General features: G+C 38.5%; 1 protein-coding gene across 1 annotated transcript in view; it reads left to right on the forward strand.

Moving 5' to 3' along the window:
- Window positions 1-11,166, forward strand: part of nlk2 (nemo-like kinase, type 2) — a 54,436-nt gene extending 43,270 nt beyond the window's left edge. The window contains exons 7-12 of the mRNA XM_042338566.1: window positions 1,071-1,280; window positions 2,323-2,424; window positions 6,693-6,779; window positions 7,292-7,490; window positions 8,161-8,254; window positions 9,043-11,166. Coding sequence (XP_042194500.1) covers window positions 1,071-1,280; window positions 2,323-2,424; window positions 6,693-6,779; window positions 7,292-7,490; window positions 8,161-8,254; window positions 9,043-9,097 — 747 coding nt within the window. The 3' untranslated portion in view covers window positions 9,098-11,166. The remainder of the gene's footprint in view (window positions 1-1,070; window positions 1,281-2,322; window positions 2,425-6,692; window positions 6,780-7,291; window positions 7,491-8,160; window positions 8,255-9,042) is intronic.
- Window positions 11,167-17,532: the final 6,366 nt, after the last annotated feature.

The following is a 17,532-nucleotide window of genomic DNA, read 5'->3' on the forward strand; positions in this document are numbered from 1 at the left end:
CACAGGGCAATCGTATTACAAGGGGTGCCTTAAAACAGGATTACACTACATTTAAAAATATATATATTATGCTTTCTCGTGTTGTAGTAAAAGTTACGGTTTTCAGTTCTGCTTCCAGTATTTGAATCATTAGTCAATTCACTTTACAGTATATTCTGTGAAACGCTTTGAGACGTCCAGAAGACATGAAAAGCGCTATATCAAATACAAAGATTATTTGGTTCTTCATGTTGCATTCTGTTCTTGGAAACGCTAATATATCTGTACGGCATTTATGTAGGTTACCCCACAACCCAACTGATGTGGTGGTGTGGCTCTCATCTCCAGGTCTTCTCTGGGTCTTTCTCTTTATTCCTCCGGATCCTTCCTCTTTTAGCAGAGCTTTTAGATCTGAATAATCCTGCAGATTATTCAGAACTCTGTTGTTCAGGTCCTCTCCTGCACAAAGCTTTGTGAGGCGATCACCCACATCCTTGCATGGCTTCACTGGCATCCCCATCCCCCAGTGGATCAAGTTCAAGATTCTTGTCCTCGCCTTTAAAGTCCCTCACTGTCTTGCTCCATCCTACTTCTGCAACCTATTAAAACCTCACCAACCCGTTCGCTCCCTCGCTCTGCAGGTCGTGGACTGCTCCATGTCCCGCACCCTGCCCGTTCCACTATTGGCAGTATAGCCTTCAGCTTTTCTACCCTTACCCTCTGGAACTCCATCCCGGAGCCCCTCCCCCTCGTCCCCTCCCATGCCTCCTACCCATATCAAGACCTTCCTTTTCAACCGACCATGAGTCATCCTCCCTTCTCCACTCCCCTTGCCCTCCACCCCTCTATGAACCCAACCAGCGGCTGGGTTTCAAACTCCTCTTTGTCCAGCGCCTCGCGACTTCCTCCTGATGAAAGGTGCTATATAAATGCAATTTGTTGTTAAGTATATCGGATTGTACAGTAATGTTTTACTTGATGTTGCACCCTGCAGAAATAGTCTTTGCTTAGGACATTTGTATTTTAAGACTTAAAAAAAAAAGTGTTAAAACAAAAGTGTTTCCTGAAAATTCTTGTCTGTTTCCATACAGATCTGTGACTTTGGTCTCGCCAGAGTAGAAGAACTTGATGAATCTCGGCACATGACCCAGGAAGTTGTCACTCAGTATTACCGGGCACCAGAGATCCTAATGGGTAGTCGACATTACACTAATGCCATTGACATCTGGTCTGTAGGATGCATCTTTGCAGAGCTTTTAGGCCGGAGAATTTTATTCCAAGCCCAAAGTCCAATTCAACAGGTATGGAAATGGCGGCAAAGTAGATTGCAGCAAAAGTTGCATTTCGTTTTAGGTGTATAAAGTCACTAAGTGTCTTGATTCCTCAATTGTGTATCTTGATTTGAAATTGCTTGATTCATACTTCAAGTCATAACGAAATGTTGATTATATTCATGATCCATCAGATTTTTATTTGCAGTTCAGTTTGTACAAAAACAATCTTTTGGAAGAGCATAACATCAGTCCAAATAGTAGCTTTGGTTTCAACCAGTTTGTAAGTCACATTTCTACAAAACAATCAAGTCAACGCTGAAGGTGGTGACTATATATTTGCATAAAATTCAAATGTAAATTCTAGTAGCTAATAATATTGGTATATATTGAGCCATGCTGAATTTACAAGAGAAACATTGATTCTGGGAACATAGTCACATCGTAAATATTAGGATTGAAGGAAAGTTCATTGGAGCCGGTTGGAAGTTGCATCTGAAGCTGGAAACTTGAGTTTTATAAATATGTAGCCTCTTTCTTGAAACTAACATTAACACTAGTGTCCCATCTAGAGTAAATTTTATTTCACTTTCCATTATCCCTATTGTCAGATTTTCTAAAGGAAGCCATTACAATTCAGTCCTTTTCCTAGCAACTCTTTAACCTCTTTGCAGTAATCAATAAGGCAATAAATTGAAGATATTAATTTTTACATTAAATAAATACTGCAGCATTAAAATTATTGGTGTGAAAGATTTGCTATTATTTATCAAATGGTTCAATAGTAAGCTTTCGATTTTGTTTTTTAAAAAAATCAATGATCTGAAATACACACAAAAAAATGAGTGGTGTAATATGCTTTAATCTTGCAGTTAGGAATAGTCATATAATTCCCGATTGCTCTAGGCACCAGTGAAAGTCTCTCATACAAAACAAAAGGCAGATTAACATACATTCATTTACATAAAATCACTGAGTAACTTAAACTTGTTAAATATCAAGCCATAATTTTAGGAAAAAATTGACTGTTTTGGTTTTCTCAGATTTCATTAATTCTTTCTGTGTTGGGCAGTTGGATCTAATCACAGACCTATTGGGAACTCCATCACTAGAAGCAATGCGAACAGCTTGTGAAGGTGCTAAGGCTCACATACTCAGGGGACCTCATAAACAGGTAAGGTGTCTTGCAGCAAATTTTTGGCTGTAAGCAGTACCACTTTGTGAGTACATCACTAAGAAGGTAATCTGAAATTCGGTGGGGGTTTGGCCTTAACAACTTTAGCAGCACAATGGTATTTAATGACAGTTCTTAATACCCCGTAACTTGTGAATATTTGATGTATCTAGTGTACATTATATTTATTGAAGAACAGAAAAGTATAAAGTGTTGGAGCATGTACAATACAACCATTTACATAATCGCGTTCAAAAGAAAGCACTTGATTATTCCTGTAATGCAGTACATTTTTTTAAAAAAATTACTTTCTCTTTCACCCCCTTCCCCCAGATTTTTCTATTCCCTCACTGCTGAAGCTCTAACTTATCCTGGAATAAAGTTCCACAGCCATTGGCGACTTTTCCATACCTCATCCAAGAAGCTATTGTTTATATGAGCTAGACAGTGAGTGCCAGCAGGCTGTTTGACCATAGGCCATCACAGCTGAGCCAAATCCTGTCCACTGAATGCCTACACATTTTTTCTTGTAGAGATCACAGAATAGCATTGGCTAATGGCTGATATTCACCCTCCTCTCTCCACTGTAGTGACACTGAAGCCTCGCCAATTGTACTACTGCACTTGCTGAGATCAGATGGCTCAGGCTAATGATTGAATGTGAATCTTTGCTATATACCATATGGCGTATTTATTCACTGAACCATTGGGGACACTTGCCAAAAAATATGATACTCCTCTAGGTCTATGCCATTGAAAGAAGTAAAACTGTTAACATTTTGTTCTAAATACAAGCCCCCTCCCAACCCCCACGCAATGTTTTATAATTGTATTTGAGAAATAGTCATTTTCTTCCACATAATTAAACATACGTTACTGTATGTTCTAATTGCTATAATAACATTAATATGTCCAAATTTTAAACACTATTTAGAGCATTTTCCGTGGCCCCAAGACACAACATTGTGCCAGCCCATTACTCTGGGCGTCTCTAGCTCTTTCAGACTTTTTCTCTCTCGCTCTCTTCTCTCTTATATATAAATATATGTTGTGTATGTATAATATATGATTCTCTCCCCCTCACTAACTAAAAGCTGATACAGTTATAACTTGTTGGTAGTTGATGTCCATAAAGTCAGACCCAGCATTATAATGGGGCTTGCTTAATAAATGGCAGCAGCACAAGAAGCCAGCAACTACCCTTATATAAATGCAAGTTGTTGTTCACTGTTAATACAATATACTTTTGTACTGCCAGCAAAAGAACTCCAGTTGCATCCAACTAATTTGTTTTGCTGGTATCTTGTAGTGTTTCTGGTTTGGTGTGTTGGCTAAGTATATAAGGCGAGTAGAAATTTTGAAACTTAATGGGAGGGTTGTTTGCAGTTGTGTTATATACACAAATATCTTTCTAGGCATCATTACAATACGAAAGGTTGTTTTAGCTGTTTGGAGCAATTACAGTAGTTTGTCACATGGCTGTTGCACTACAAAGGCTTTAAACAGTGCAGAGTTACTGATGCTGAGTTTAGCCTATGCTGCGTCCTGCACTGAATTTGGATTAATATTTTTTATTTATAAAGCAGTTTTACCTTGCTGTGAATTGAGAACATTTCCTCTGAGAATGAACAGAAGAAGGCCTGTAGAGTTTTTTTCACCATTTTATTAAATCATGGCAGATCGTTTAATCTCATTTTCCTGCCTTTTCTCCAGATCCCTTAATACCCTTCCTTCCAAAGCATCAATCTAGTCCCTTGTGATTCTTGCAAAAAACTTAGCTGTAATGTCCAGGAAAGCAGCAGACTGAAAGAAAGCTAAAACAACCTTTCCGTATTGTAATGATGCCTAGAAAGATATTTGTTTCTTAGATGGGTACATGGGGATTTCTTATTTGCAAACTGGGTCATATAAAGACCATCTCTGAGCAACTTGTGTCGTCAGTGACCTTCTGCAAATGGAGAGCTATACTGTATTTGTTATCGACAAATAACAAACAGAACCCTAAGTGGGAGTCGCCTTTTGGCTTAACTGGAGGGAGTTGTATTGTCCAAATTATATATAGCCATGTCTGGATCACAAAAAGGTTGTTTTTATACAACACAACTGCAAGCAATATGTGTTGAAATTTTGAATATTTTAAAATCTTTTTGAATTAAGGATTTTGGCCACAGATGGGGAAATTAATCTGTGACCAATTGATCTGTATGATTTAGTGCTTCAGGTTGGTTGTGCTTTACTCCGTCTACCATCAAGAGTTTTTTGTAAAATAAAATCTTAGTTTTTCTTTTTAAACTAAATGTTGGAATCCATATGAAACTTAATACAAAGTTTTTCATTCACTTTTTTTCTCTAAAAATCCACTTGTCTTGACCTTAGAAGATAGATAATGGTGAAAGTAATGCACAGACTTAATGGCATCATCACTAATGTAAAAGGCAGCGTGGAATGATTGAAAATCAATGCTGGACAGAGTCTGCAAAGTTACAGCTAAGGGTTTAGATTTCTTTTGGTCTGAAAAATCTTCAAAGTTCTGGTACACAATATTACAGGATTTACATTGTTGAATTTTCTGAAACTAAAGTGTCTTGGCGACAATTGAGCAAGCCTAAGATAATGTATTAAGCAACTGTGATATATAAGCTAGGTGTAAGGTTATTTTCAAGCAGATCCCCAAAACAACAACAACAACAAGATTCCATTTATAAAGCGCCTTTCACGTCAGGAGGACGTCCCAAGGCGCTGCACAGTTGGGTCATGACCCGAGCAGGGGGGAAATGGTCAGGGTGAGGGGAGGGAGGGAGCGAGGAGGGGGGAAATGGTCAGGGTGAGGGGAGGGATGGGAGGGAGCGAGAAGGGGGAAGAGAGTCGAGAGGGGAGCTGAAGGCTCGGTCAAAGAGAATGCAGGGGAAGAGAAGAAAGGCTTGAGGCACAAAGTACTCCTGCTGTGTGTGCATTGTATTTGTGCACGCGCTGGAGTAATATCCCTGTGCTGCTTCAGTTTTAATGACACCATGCAGTGGTTGCAAGCAAGTACAATGTTCTAAGTACTAAATAAGCTTGTCAGTATTCAACCACTGAAAGAATCATACTGTTGCCCTATTGCATCTTTGCTTTTATTTTCTCTGAGGCCATTTGACTCCTTAATGTGCAGAAAAACAAGCTTGAACTTGTCAGTTCAATTGAATGATGCTGAGTTTTAACTTGAGAATTCTGAGTGAACAAATTGAAAGTGAGGTGCTGCTTAGGTAGAACAGATTACAGTTCTCTCTGAGAATACCAAGGTGACTATGAAATAATCAAATCTGATGCTTTTGTTTGTGAAATTAAATAGATCACTTTCTTGGCAATATCCCTTAAACCTGTTCAGATGGATGTTAAAGATCACCATTTGAAAAGAGATGGGATGCCCGAATTTTTAACCATAAGAATTTTATGGCAGTTAAGTATCCTAGGAAGCACAGAGGTCTCTGATCAAAGAAATAATAAATATTGAAAAGTATTGACAAGATAATTGTCTTACACTTTTTAATGTCTTTATGATTGAATTTTAGACCTTTCTATGTCATTCTTGAATCAGTCTCAATGAGCTAAGAGAAGGTTAGCTCATCCTCTAACTATCCTTAATGTTCTTTCCTGAGTAAGTGCCTGCTTTCCCTAAATTGTTCTAGAATATCTAAATGTTATGAACTAGCTGTGTGGGCAGTCATGGAACCAAAGCTACAATCTAGGGCTGGGTAGTACAGCAATCCCTACTAAGACTATTCAAGCTGTGCCAATACTATAATTTTATTGGGTATTTCAACTAAATGCAACAGCTGCAAGGCATTCTGTAAATATTGAATGAAGCCAGCAAAGCCTTTCAGCTCCCTTGAGATTTTATTTTAAACAGTGTGATACCACAATAATTTTTATCGGTTTCACAAAAAATGTGTTTAAACTTTGCAAAATAAATGGCAGAAAACGTAGTTTCTTATAATAAAATTGTGATTTTTTAAAAAATTGTCACCATTTGTTAAACTGTTTGTGCTCTGCTGGATATGAAAATGTCCAAATAGCCAATGAATAACAGGTGGCCTTAAACACAATAAACAGTATTGTTTTATTGATTAGACCACAAAACAAGGTCATATTTGAATTTTTTTTAGAGACAATTTGCCAATGTGATGTTTGTGGCTTTATTGCCACTACAATATTTACTAGTTATCGTACATTGTGGCAGTCTCCATAGAACAGACTTGAAGAGATCCTTTCTTTTTTTCCCCCCACAGCCATCACTTCCAGTTCTGTACACACTGTCCAGCCAGGCTACCCATGAAGCAGTCCACCTTCTTTGCAGAATGTTAGTTTTTGACCCTGTAAGTACACATACAAATTGTACTGCAAAGCTCATGTTATACATGAGCCTATAGAACTTCCTAATACCTATTCTGTTACCTTGTAGTACTGAGTGATTTTTTTATCTTGATAAAAAATGTTCTAACCATTAACTGATTTCTTAATGGAAATCAGTTAGTTAATCTGTAGGTTAATTTTCCTATGTTTTCCATAACGTTGGAACAAGATACATTAGAATTCATTGAAATGTATATTATCTAGCTGTTCATTTAGTAATTGTATTTTTCTAGTTGACCTTGCTGATAAATTCTGATTTGATAAAAGCATTTTAAACCTGTTTGCAGGTTAGATCAAGCAGTTTTATTATAGACTGTAGTTAATGATTTAAGATGGAAAATACTGTAATATTTTGAACTGACCGCAGAATTACAATGGATCTTAATTTAATTTTACGGAAATCTGAAGTGAAATTTTTGTAGAAATTTCGAATCAGCATTATTATCCCATGTATAATATTTCTTATACTTGATAGTCAAAAAGAATCTCTGCAAAGGATGCCCTGGCTCATCCGTACTTGGATGAAGGACGGCTTAGATACCACACGTGTATGTGCAAATGCTGTTATACCACCTCTACGGGACGAGTTTACACCAATGATTTTGAGCCCATCACCAACCCCAAATTTGATGACGGATTTGAAAAAAATCTGACTTCTGTCCGACAGGTTAAAGGTCAGTGTGACTTTGGTACATATGGACCAATCTATTTCTCAGTAACCTTTTGTGAAGGGCAAGAAATAAACACTTGTTTCCTATTTTAAGACCAAACAACTTTGAAGATAAAATGCTGTTTTTACATATTGCATTGATCAGCATTAAACATTAATCTGCAATTTTTGTTGGGGGAACTTTCAACCAGTAAAAATTTGAAACATCATTCTTGCAAGCATACTGAGTGCAAGTACTGATGAGCAGGTCTCAGGTTCAGTCCCTAATCTGTTTCTGATAGCTGATTTGAGTCGGGGCATGAGTGGAGATATTACCTCAGCGTTCAATGGCTAGAGTGAGGCAAAATTAGCCAAGGGTTTTGTTCTTGATTACCATCTGGTTGACCCTTGTAGAAATGCATGTCTAAGTGCTTGCAAGAACGGTATCAAGTTCATTTATGATGACCTCCACATTCGAATGGCTCGCAGGCATCTGCTATCCAGACTCACAGTGGCCACTTGAGGGAAAATACCAAAGCGCTGCTGTCCTCTTTCAGAGTCTGAAAGCAGGAGGTTACCATTCCAGGTGTGACCCTTCATCAGAACAAAGTGTGGAACTAATACTTAAACTACAGGAAGCCATTGTGTTATAATATTTCTGGTTATTATTTAAATGTTCAATTTCTGTCCAGCAGAGCTCATTCATCAATTCATTCTGGAGCAGCAGAAAGGAAATAGGGTTCCACTATGTATCAACCCACAATCTGCTGCATTTAAAAGCTTTATCAGGTAGGCTGTTGCATAATTTATTTGCTATTTTTTGATAAATTATGTAGTGTTTATGTTATTTTGTAATTTTAATAACTAAAAAATCTGGTTCAGTGAAAGTAAGTATTAGTTACCAAGCGCTCCTCACAGGAAAAGTATTTACTTTCTGAACAGGGTAGAGCACAGTAATCAGTAAACTAGATTGCTGTCTTTTTTTAAAATGTAATGTTGCTATAATTTAGCTTTATGTTCCATACAGCCTTCAGACCTCCTACATCCCTTAAAAAGGACACTTGTAGAATCCTTTTTTTAAAAGGGAAAAAAAGGACCTTTCCCTATCTTTGACTGCTGTTTGCTTTTAGGTAAATTTATTGCCATTATCCATTCACTTAAATATCTGAGTGCTTTTTTTTTAAACAAACATTTCTGTCTATGTAGCCCTCCCAGCTACTTGTGGCTGAGTTCAGTGTCTATGTACACAAATGCAACTGAAAAATCACCCATTGGTAAATGTGGCTGGCCATATCTGCCTGCGACATTTATTTTAATTTAAATACGGTGAAATTAATTTACATTGGAACAATGTTCAGTTATAGTGGCAGAACTTGATAACATTAATTATCTAATTTTCTTGAATTGTAGGTAAGTAAAGTTTAGGCACTTTACATTGATCCCTAACTTAGTCCATTTAGTAGTGTAGGATACTATATAGTTTGTAATTAAACCGCTGAATTTGCAAAGTACCCTGTAATAAGTAAAATTATATGAAAATGATTGTTCTAATTGTTTTATTGTTTGCTCCTTACTAGCTCCACAGTAGCTCAGCCCTCTGAGATGCCCCCATCTCCATTGGTATGGGAGTAAGTGGAAGAAACTACTGATGACAAACATTTTAGATTCTCACTGGAGTCTAAAATATGCAGTATCAGTTTCGTCGGGACAAGTGTGTAATTTTACTTATAAATTTTTTAAAGTTAAACCACTGATCATTGTAAAGAATATACTTTTAGGAATATGCTGGACTTGTATTTTTTAGAAAACAAATTGGTGGTTGTGCTTTGAAATAAAGCAGCTTTAGCAGAAGCTGCAGTTTGTATGTATTTATGGAACCACGTGCAGCCTTCGCTTTTTGGCTTTGAAAAAAAAGAAAAGTTGCCCTAAAATGAACTAGGTGATATGAATTGAAGTGGAGCAAGCACGTGCAGGATCTCTGAAAGGAATCAATGCTGAGCCAATCCTGAAGACACTTTTTACTGAGGCTGACTGAGAATACAAAGAAGCTTATGGCGACCAATCATGCAGTGATGTCAGTTGACAAGGTTTTGTAATAAAGTGAGCATGTCACCTGACATTTCAGTTCTATAGCTTCTCTTCAGACCTGTGATGGTGGTGTGCTGTTTGTAAAACATTGTGATTAGAAAGAGGCTGAGTTGAGTGTGGGATTATCATTAGTAGAAAGTAACTTATGTTTTCCCTGGCCCCTAATTATATTGAACCATTTTTTTTAGGAGCATTGATTTTATTTTTGAAGTCCAAAAACCTCAAAGCATGTGCATCATCCACATCACTTGTGTATATAAGTCCAGTATTGGGTAGATTTTGAAAGTCTTGACATTATTACTGTATAGAGGAATTAGCTTGCACATTTTAGGTCTGTGAAATATTCTGTGGAAGTTATTTTCTGCACTGGACAGTGTAACAGGAAAAAAAGCAGCACATAGGCGATTATGTTAATTGTGTCTTGTGTCTTTAGACAGAACTGTGGAAGTGTTGATCTGAAACGTCACAGTAGTGCAGAGTTTTAATATCCTTTGACAAATCCTTATCTACTGGAACACTGAACTATTCTGTGTATATGTGTATATATGAACAGAATTTGAAGGCTCTACCTCCAGGAGTATACAACTTGGTTTGTTTACTTCCACGTTTTTTAAAAAAAAACACACACAATTCAGCGTGGGGATTAAAAACTTGAATGTCCCTTCCAGCTTTTATATTTAAGAAAAAAGAAAAAAGTTTTTCACATGTACGAAGGAAACATTATGGATCGTCTTAAATGCGCAATTGTGTTCAAAGCTGAGAAATGACCCCAGAATTGGTCATCGATACTTGACTGTTAAGAAACTGTAGTTCATATCTGTATTTAGCATTGGACTCTTGATATGAGTGACCCAGAGCAAAGGTGTGCACAGATTTCAAATAAATTCCTAATATTTTATTCTTTTAAAAAATATTTAATTTAAATGAAGTATGGCTTGCTTTGGCAAAGAAAAACTCTTACATGCTGGAAACTGCATCTATTTACAATTAGGAACAATGAAATTATTTTATGACTAAAACGATAATGCTTTGGATTTTTGGTAAGCCTTTAGAGCTTTAACAAGAAGTGAAGTTTTAGAACGGCTTGTATTCGGAAAATCTCTGTGTTCAGTAAACGGGGGCAAAAGGTCTGAGAGCCTGCTGAGAAACCGGTTTCAAAATATCACTTGAGGTTCATCGTCCTATGTGACACATTGCTGGTCACTTTGTACAATGTAGATTTGAAGTACAGTGGTGGAAACTCATTAAATGTGACATTTNAAAAAGAATTTTGTGTACTGCTGATCAATGTGTGTTGCATTACTTTTAGAAGTAAGGTTTTGTATTTTCTAGTTTTGTGATGGTCTTTCTGTGTTTCACACGAAGACAGCTTAAGTAAAATCATGTTTCTCACTTTTCTCCTTGTAGCAGACAATCCTATCCAGTAAATATGTATGAAACAAGATTTCCCTGCCTTTATTCTAAGATTGTACATTTTTATATATTCTCTGTGAAAGGGATTTTATTTCAAGCATGTTTAGAAGAGAATCAATGAAATCTTCCCATTATGACTCACCTGGATAGGATTGAACTAATTAAATATTTTTTTTATAACATGAAAGCAGTTTGTTTTCTATGAACCGGACAGATTTTCCAGAAAATTCAAAGTATTTCATTTCTGTAATGATTTTGATGCATGGAACTCTGGATACTCTAAAGCATGGTGATGGAGTTTGGCATGTGTCACCCACCTGATTGACCACAAAATCACTGAAAGAATGGTATGCTGAAATATGTTTGACAACTTGCTATTGGCTTTTCTTTACAGCAGTGCTTTTCCAACAACCGGTGTCAACCAACCTATGTCCATTCAAAACTATAGTATTTACAAATGAGAGCATTAAAAAAATTGGCCATTGTATAAGAAGATTTAGGTGGGAGATTGGCACCCAATGTAGCATTCTCGCAATCAGTGTTGGAACTATTTGGACAGCTTGGAGATTGTGCCTCCTGTGTGAATTAACCTTGCATCCTAATTTGACTCCTGTGTGAATGGCCTCCTTCTGTGCTGTATATCCTTACACTTATGTTCAAATCCCTTCACTCTCTGGCACCTCCCCACCTCTCCGACCTCCTCACTCCCCAATCCACCACCTGGCACCTCCGCTCGACTGGCACGGGCCTCCTGCTCGTCCCTCACACCCTCCACCCCAAAATCGGAGGTCATGCTTTCATGCTCCGAATCTCTGGAACACTCTCCCTCAATCCATCCGACTTTGCCCCTCCCATTTTTCAAGTCCCTGCCTGAAGATCTTCCTCTTCAACTGTCCTTATGGCCACCATCTCCCCCCTACAACCCCCCCACCTCCCCCTGACTTGGAGTCAGGCTCCACCACTGTTAAACACTCTTGAGACGCTACCCTGCGTGGAGGGCGCTATATAAATGAAAGTTGTTGTATGATTCTATAGCGGGGATAGCACTTTCAAAGAGCTAGTACAGGCAAGATTGGCTGAATGGCCGCCACCTGTGCTGTAAGAATCCATGATTCTAGGTGAACTCAATTTGCAATATTGCAACAGATGTTTTGGACTTTGTTCATCCTTTTCATTCAAACCATCTGTAAATAAGGGTGGCAGTTGATTTATGTAGAACTGTTTTAATGTGCCAACAATTTACAATGTTGAATTGCCATATGTTTCTCCTCCCTTTCATTGCAGGTACTAGTTCATGCTGGACTATGGACAATTCTTCTTAGCGGTGTAGCTGAGATTGGAAATGTAATGACAGGATGGAGGGAGGGGGAGGAATGAGTTTATATTGAAACAACTTCCTACTTCGTAATAATTTTCTCGTAAGTGGGTTGGGTTGCATATGCAAAATTGGGGAATTGCTGTATTGGAGTTTTATGCAATAAAATGGTTCGCTCAGTAAAATTTATACTGGCAATAAACTTTAAATGTACAATTCTACTTTCCATAATCACTGATCAAAACAACCCACAAATATATGTTGTTCATGCATATGTTTCTCTACTGTATTCTTCCATCTGACTGGAGCAATCCAACAAAGTCCATTTCTCTGATATCAATTAAAGATTTTTTAAATTCAGGTTAATCTACCACAAAACTTTTTTAAATAATACTTTATCACTGGGAGAGGGGAAGTTAAGGTGGTAACTAATTGAACCACAGCTATTTTCTAAAGTAGCAATTGTTATTATAAATTGAGAAGGAACTATACTATTAAGTAATACCCATCACTTATTTTACTTTGAAAAACACTCAACCTGTAGTCATTTAGTTGTATAAAGTATCCCTGTAGTCTGAATATTTTTAACCATCTCATGTCAATCTTTTTAACGTTTGATTTTTTGCTTTTTAATAATTCCTGATTTTATATTAGCAACTGATGCTTTCATGTAACTGTTAGATCTTCCTGTATAGGTTGCCTCAGATCTCTAATTTGCAGGTTTCGATCTTATAAATGGGTAAAGATGAAAGATCAGTTAATTATGCTTGAAAACGGGCTGCTTGGAGAAAATACAGTGATATCAATGTATAATACAGGCTTGTCAGAACAATTGTTGTGAGGGCACTTAGTCTTTTTGATGTGTTGAGTGCCTCCTGCTGGGAGACTCTCAAGGGTCTTTGAACCCCTTGCCAAATTTTAGATCCAGATTATATGCCTATGCCACAGTGGCGGTTACTCTGTTGTCAAATAGTTCTATTTGTTATAAAGGGAATAGAAAGCCTGATCCTCTTCTTTAGATCCAGGCACTGAAATAATTGATAGTTAAAATGCATCGAGGACAAGATGTGCAATAATATAATGGCAGTGTTTGCCACACTGCAGAGGACAGCAACCATAATATCAGCGGCAATTTAGCGAAAATGAGATGAAGCCAATGACTCCGAAGAGTCGCGCAGAGATCTGGATTGCCTGAACACCTCTGAAGATGGACAGAATGGCAAAGTAAGGAGAAAGTGGGTTGCCATCGGAAGTAGAGTTGGCCATGTATTTCTGGCCTCCTGTGGAGTTAACATCTTTAAAGACGGGTGAAGTTGTTTTGCACTTGCTAGACTTGGTGCCTTTACCATCCATTCGGGAAGTACAGTATCCAGAAGCTATCGTCAACCGCAACTCAAACACGACTTTGCATGCTCGGTCTTACTTTCATGTTCAGGCTCCAGTGGAATGTGCCCTAAATATAAATAGTGCAGTTCTGCTGCATCATAATCCTGAAGCAATAGTACAGAACAGCATATTGATACTTTCGCTATTTAAAAATACCTTAAGTTTGACTGGAATTGTGTAGGTTCAACATTTTTTTTAAAAACGTTGGCATTCATCAAAGGAGCATCATCGCTTGTGATTGTAATACACATGCAAAAAAAAGCCTCCAAAGTACAATGTCTCTGTCTGCAGGTCCTTCCCTAATGGGGAAAGTGTGCCCAATCTGGGCTGACATTCCAGGGCAATGCTGGGGGTGGGGCGGAGGAGAAGCTGGAATGGCTGAGGTGCCTTTCTTTGGATGAGACTTTAAAACAAGGTGCCTGTTCAGGTTGACAAGACACTATTGGAAAAGAAGAATTTCTCCCAGTGACCTGGCCAGCAATCCTCCTGATAAATCGGTCTTTCATTTCATGGCTGCTTGTGGGAACATCGCTGTGGGCAATTTAGCCGCTGCATTTGCCGACCAAATACAGTTGCTACACTTCACAGAAACTTCATTAACTAATTGCTTTGAAACTTTCTGAATGTAGGTTGCTTGCTATCAAATGTGAGTATTATAATTAGAAGCCTGTGAGAGCTATAACATAAATGTACCATAAGACCTATTGGCTTGAGCCAAAGACCTATTGTGAACTGGGGATTGTTAACTGTTAAGTACTTTATCTGTAATTGTAGAAAGCTTTTGTTTAACATTTGGGTGCTTGGCCTGTGATTGATTATGTTGTTTGTGCATTATGTATCATGAGGCTTAATTTTAGGTAATACAAATAGGGGACCCCTTCTTGTATACATAGAACTTCCTGAGGAAAAACACAAAATTGCTATGTCTTCCTGTTTGAAATCAAAATATTTTCCTGTTTGAAACCAAAATGTTACCAACACTTTCTATTAAAATTCAGATTCCAGGGCCTTGCAATTCAGCTCCATTCGAACTCGATAGGCCTTTTGCAGATTGATAAGTTTTATCTATGATTTGTGCCAATGAGCAACTTTGACTACCAGGGGCAAGTGGATATTTGAACAGAGAAACTCATAGCCAGCTCCCAGCGACTGGGTTGTTTGCATTTCTCATCATAAACACTGGTTGTCCCCTTTAGTTTGGTTCTGATAAGTCATCATGAATGTGAAGTGATGGTAAAGATAGTTAATTTCAAGAAGCGTTTGAGTTATAGTTTTGAAAAACTGGTATGTTATGCAATGTGGCTGCTTAGCAGATACTCGTTTACCGAACCACTGATCCTATGTGGAGAAATTCCTGAAGAACACCATCCCAGACCCCCGCGCAATCACCGAGTGGTCCACATGGCAGGTAGTCGAAACAATTTGAAAGGGGGAGAGGGCAGACTCGATTGGGATGTACACTGCGGCGACAGCCAGCTACGTCTTTAAAACACCTCATCACCGGCCCTCACCAACAACCATAGGACATGGCCTGGCTGGCGATGAAAGGGGCCCAACCCCACTTGGGGCTTTCAGGGACGGTCGAGGACTGGGCCAGTCAGCACGTTGCCCTCGGGCCGGTTGCAGAGGCCAGGAGACTGGACTATGTTTTCCTGAAGTTTGGTTTTGCAAAGGCGGTTTGGAAAAAGATGGAATGGATTCTCGCGGTTCGTCCCTGGGGAGTCGCTGTCACGGCACTTGGTGCTGTACAGCCTCTTCCCGGGCACTCACAGAGAAACCCACATCAAGTGTGTCTGGAGGATCATAAACTTGGTAAAGGAGGCCCTTCGGCACTCCCGAAACCAGGTGTTCTGGCAGAACGAGGGGACGGAGAGGGCCTGTCTCAGGCTCGCGCACGCTAGGATCAGGGACTGTGCTGAGGGACAAGCTGAAGTTCGGCTCAACCACGGCAAAGGCCAGATGGGGCCTGACCCCGGCAGGAGCTGAACCGGCACAACCCACTTAAGGTGCACGCACCGGGTAGCCCACGAGCGCACCCAAAACCGCCCGAGGTAAAGGTACAGAAGGATGCTCGAGATGTAACCAAAGAGCGTCCTGAAAAATGTATGTACGGTAAATGTGTGTGTGTGGTGCACATCGGGGCACCTTACCAGGGTATGCGTGGGCGTACACATGGATGTGGTGTACACAGGGGCGACTCCCGAATGTGTTGAAGTGAGTGTCCCAAAAAACGTGTGCACAACCTATGTGTGGTGAAGGAATGTCCAGTAAACAACGGAATGTTTTTTGTATCAGGAGAGAAGGGAACAATTGCAACAGAAGATGTTGTGTTTGTTTTGGATTTCTATACTAAATATATTAAATAAATATTTTAAAAAAAGATATTCATTTATGCTGAATACTTGCATTTCAAGAGCTTTTGAAAGAGTGTTCCAAGCTCCCAGTTGCAGGTAATTTATAAAACTATAGGATGGAAGTGCTTCACGTGGGGGAATGCCAGCTAACTACTTGGCAGTTTATTCAAATCGAGCTTATCCTAACCCAGAACCTTAGTGGACGATTGGAAATAATGTATGCAATTTGATTTCAGGATTTGAACAAATCAAACTGGTTTGCTATATTGTGATTTAGGCTTTGAATGTCATCTCAATCTTAGTCTAATGTGATTATGCAGAAAATGCAATCACTTTTCTTGTTTAGAGAAACCCGCAGACTTGTATTTGATTGCTCTGACCAAATATGGTAACTACTGGTTCATGAATTGTAAAAATTGTTGGGAGTTTGGCTGAACAATTTTCATTCTCAATCTTTGCCCACAAAACATAGTCAATTCACTTAACTGTATATTTCGTGAGCCGTCTCAATAACGTGAAAAGGCGCTATATCAAATGCAACGAATATTATAATTTGAATATGAGTAAAAAGGTTCACTGGTTGCAACATATGCTGTTACTCCACTACTATCATTTTAACATGTATAAACCAAAAGCTTCAGATACCAAATAACTTCTATTTAATTAAGCCCAGATCTAATCTAGCACCAATTTATTTCTGTCGTGCTGTGCTGCTTTGCTTCTGTCAACAGCTAGTTGTGTTTATTATAGGGCCAGACACGCAAAGAAATGTCTCGAATGCTTGACAATAGAAGGAGTACGCAATGGGGCAAGAAGTGAGAGGAATTTAGATGTGATGAAAGGCACAACTGAAAGATTTTTTTAAAAGCCAGGAGAAAGGTGGCAAGGTAAAGTGGCTTTGATTAAGAATTCCAGAGGTGATGGCTGTTGTGGCTGAAGGCTCAGTCTCCTTGATTGGAACAGAGGAAGTGCGCATGAGCAATAAACTAATCAACTGATCCAGGAGAATTTGTTCCATGAATGGTGCAGGTCTGTAGGAACTAGTATTTCCAAGTACCAATTGTTTGTTACTATCATTCCTGGTAGCGTTATTTAGCCCATTGTTGAAGAATTATCAAATGCTATCTAACAAAATAAAATGTTACTGTAGTAACTGATCGTTTCCAAGTTTGGGGAATTTAATTTGCTAACTTCCTTGCAGTGAAGGCTTTAGGCACAACTTTCTGTCTGTTTTATACTTGATGCTTTTAAATGGATTGATGGTCTACGATTGATTTTTTTTAAAACAACGGCTAGGAATTTAATCCAGTTTATAGGAGAGATCTGAACTGGATAATTTAGTGAATAAGCGATAATGTGGAATGTTAGCTACCCCTACTGGTTATTATGAGATTCAACTCTTGTATCAACAATAAACTGATCTATTAACTGTTAATAACTATTATCTATTAATAATATATATTATTCATATACATAAGTATTTTCGGGGAATAAAGAGAAATTGCAAGGGT

Source organism: Callorhinchus milii, unplaced genomic scaffold, assembly GCF_018977255.1.
Source record: "Callorhinchus milii isolate IMCB2004 unplaced genomic scaffold, IMCB_Cmil_1.0 Scaffold10, whole genome shotgun sequence".
Taxonomy (NCBI): Eukaryota; Metazoa; Chordata; class Chondrichthyes; order Chimaeriformes; family Callorhinchidae; genus Callorhinchus; species Callorhinchus milii.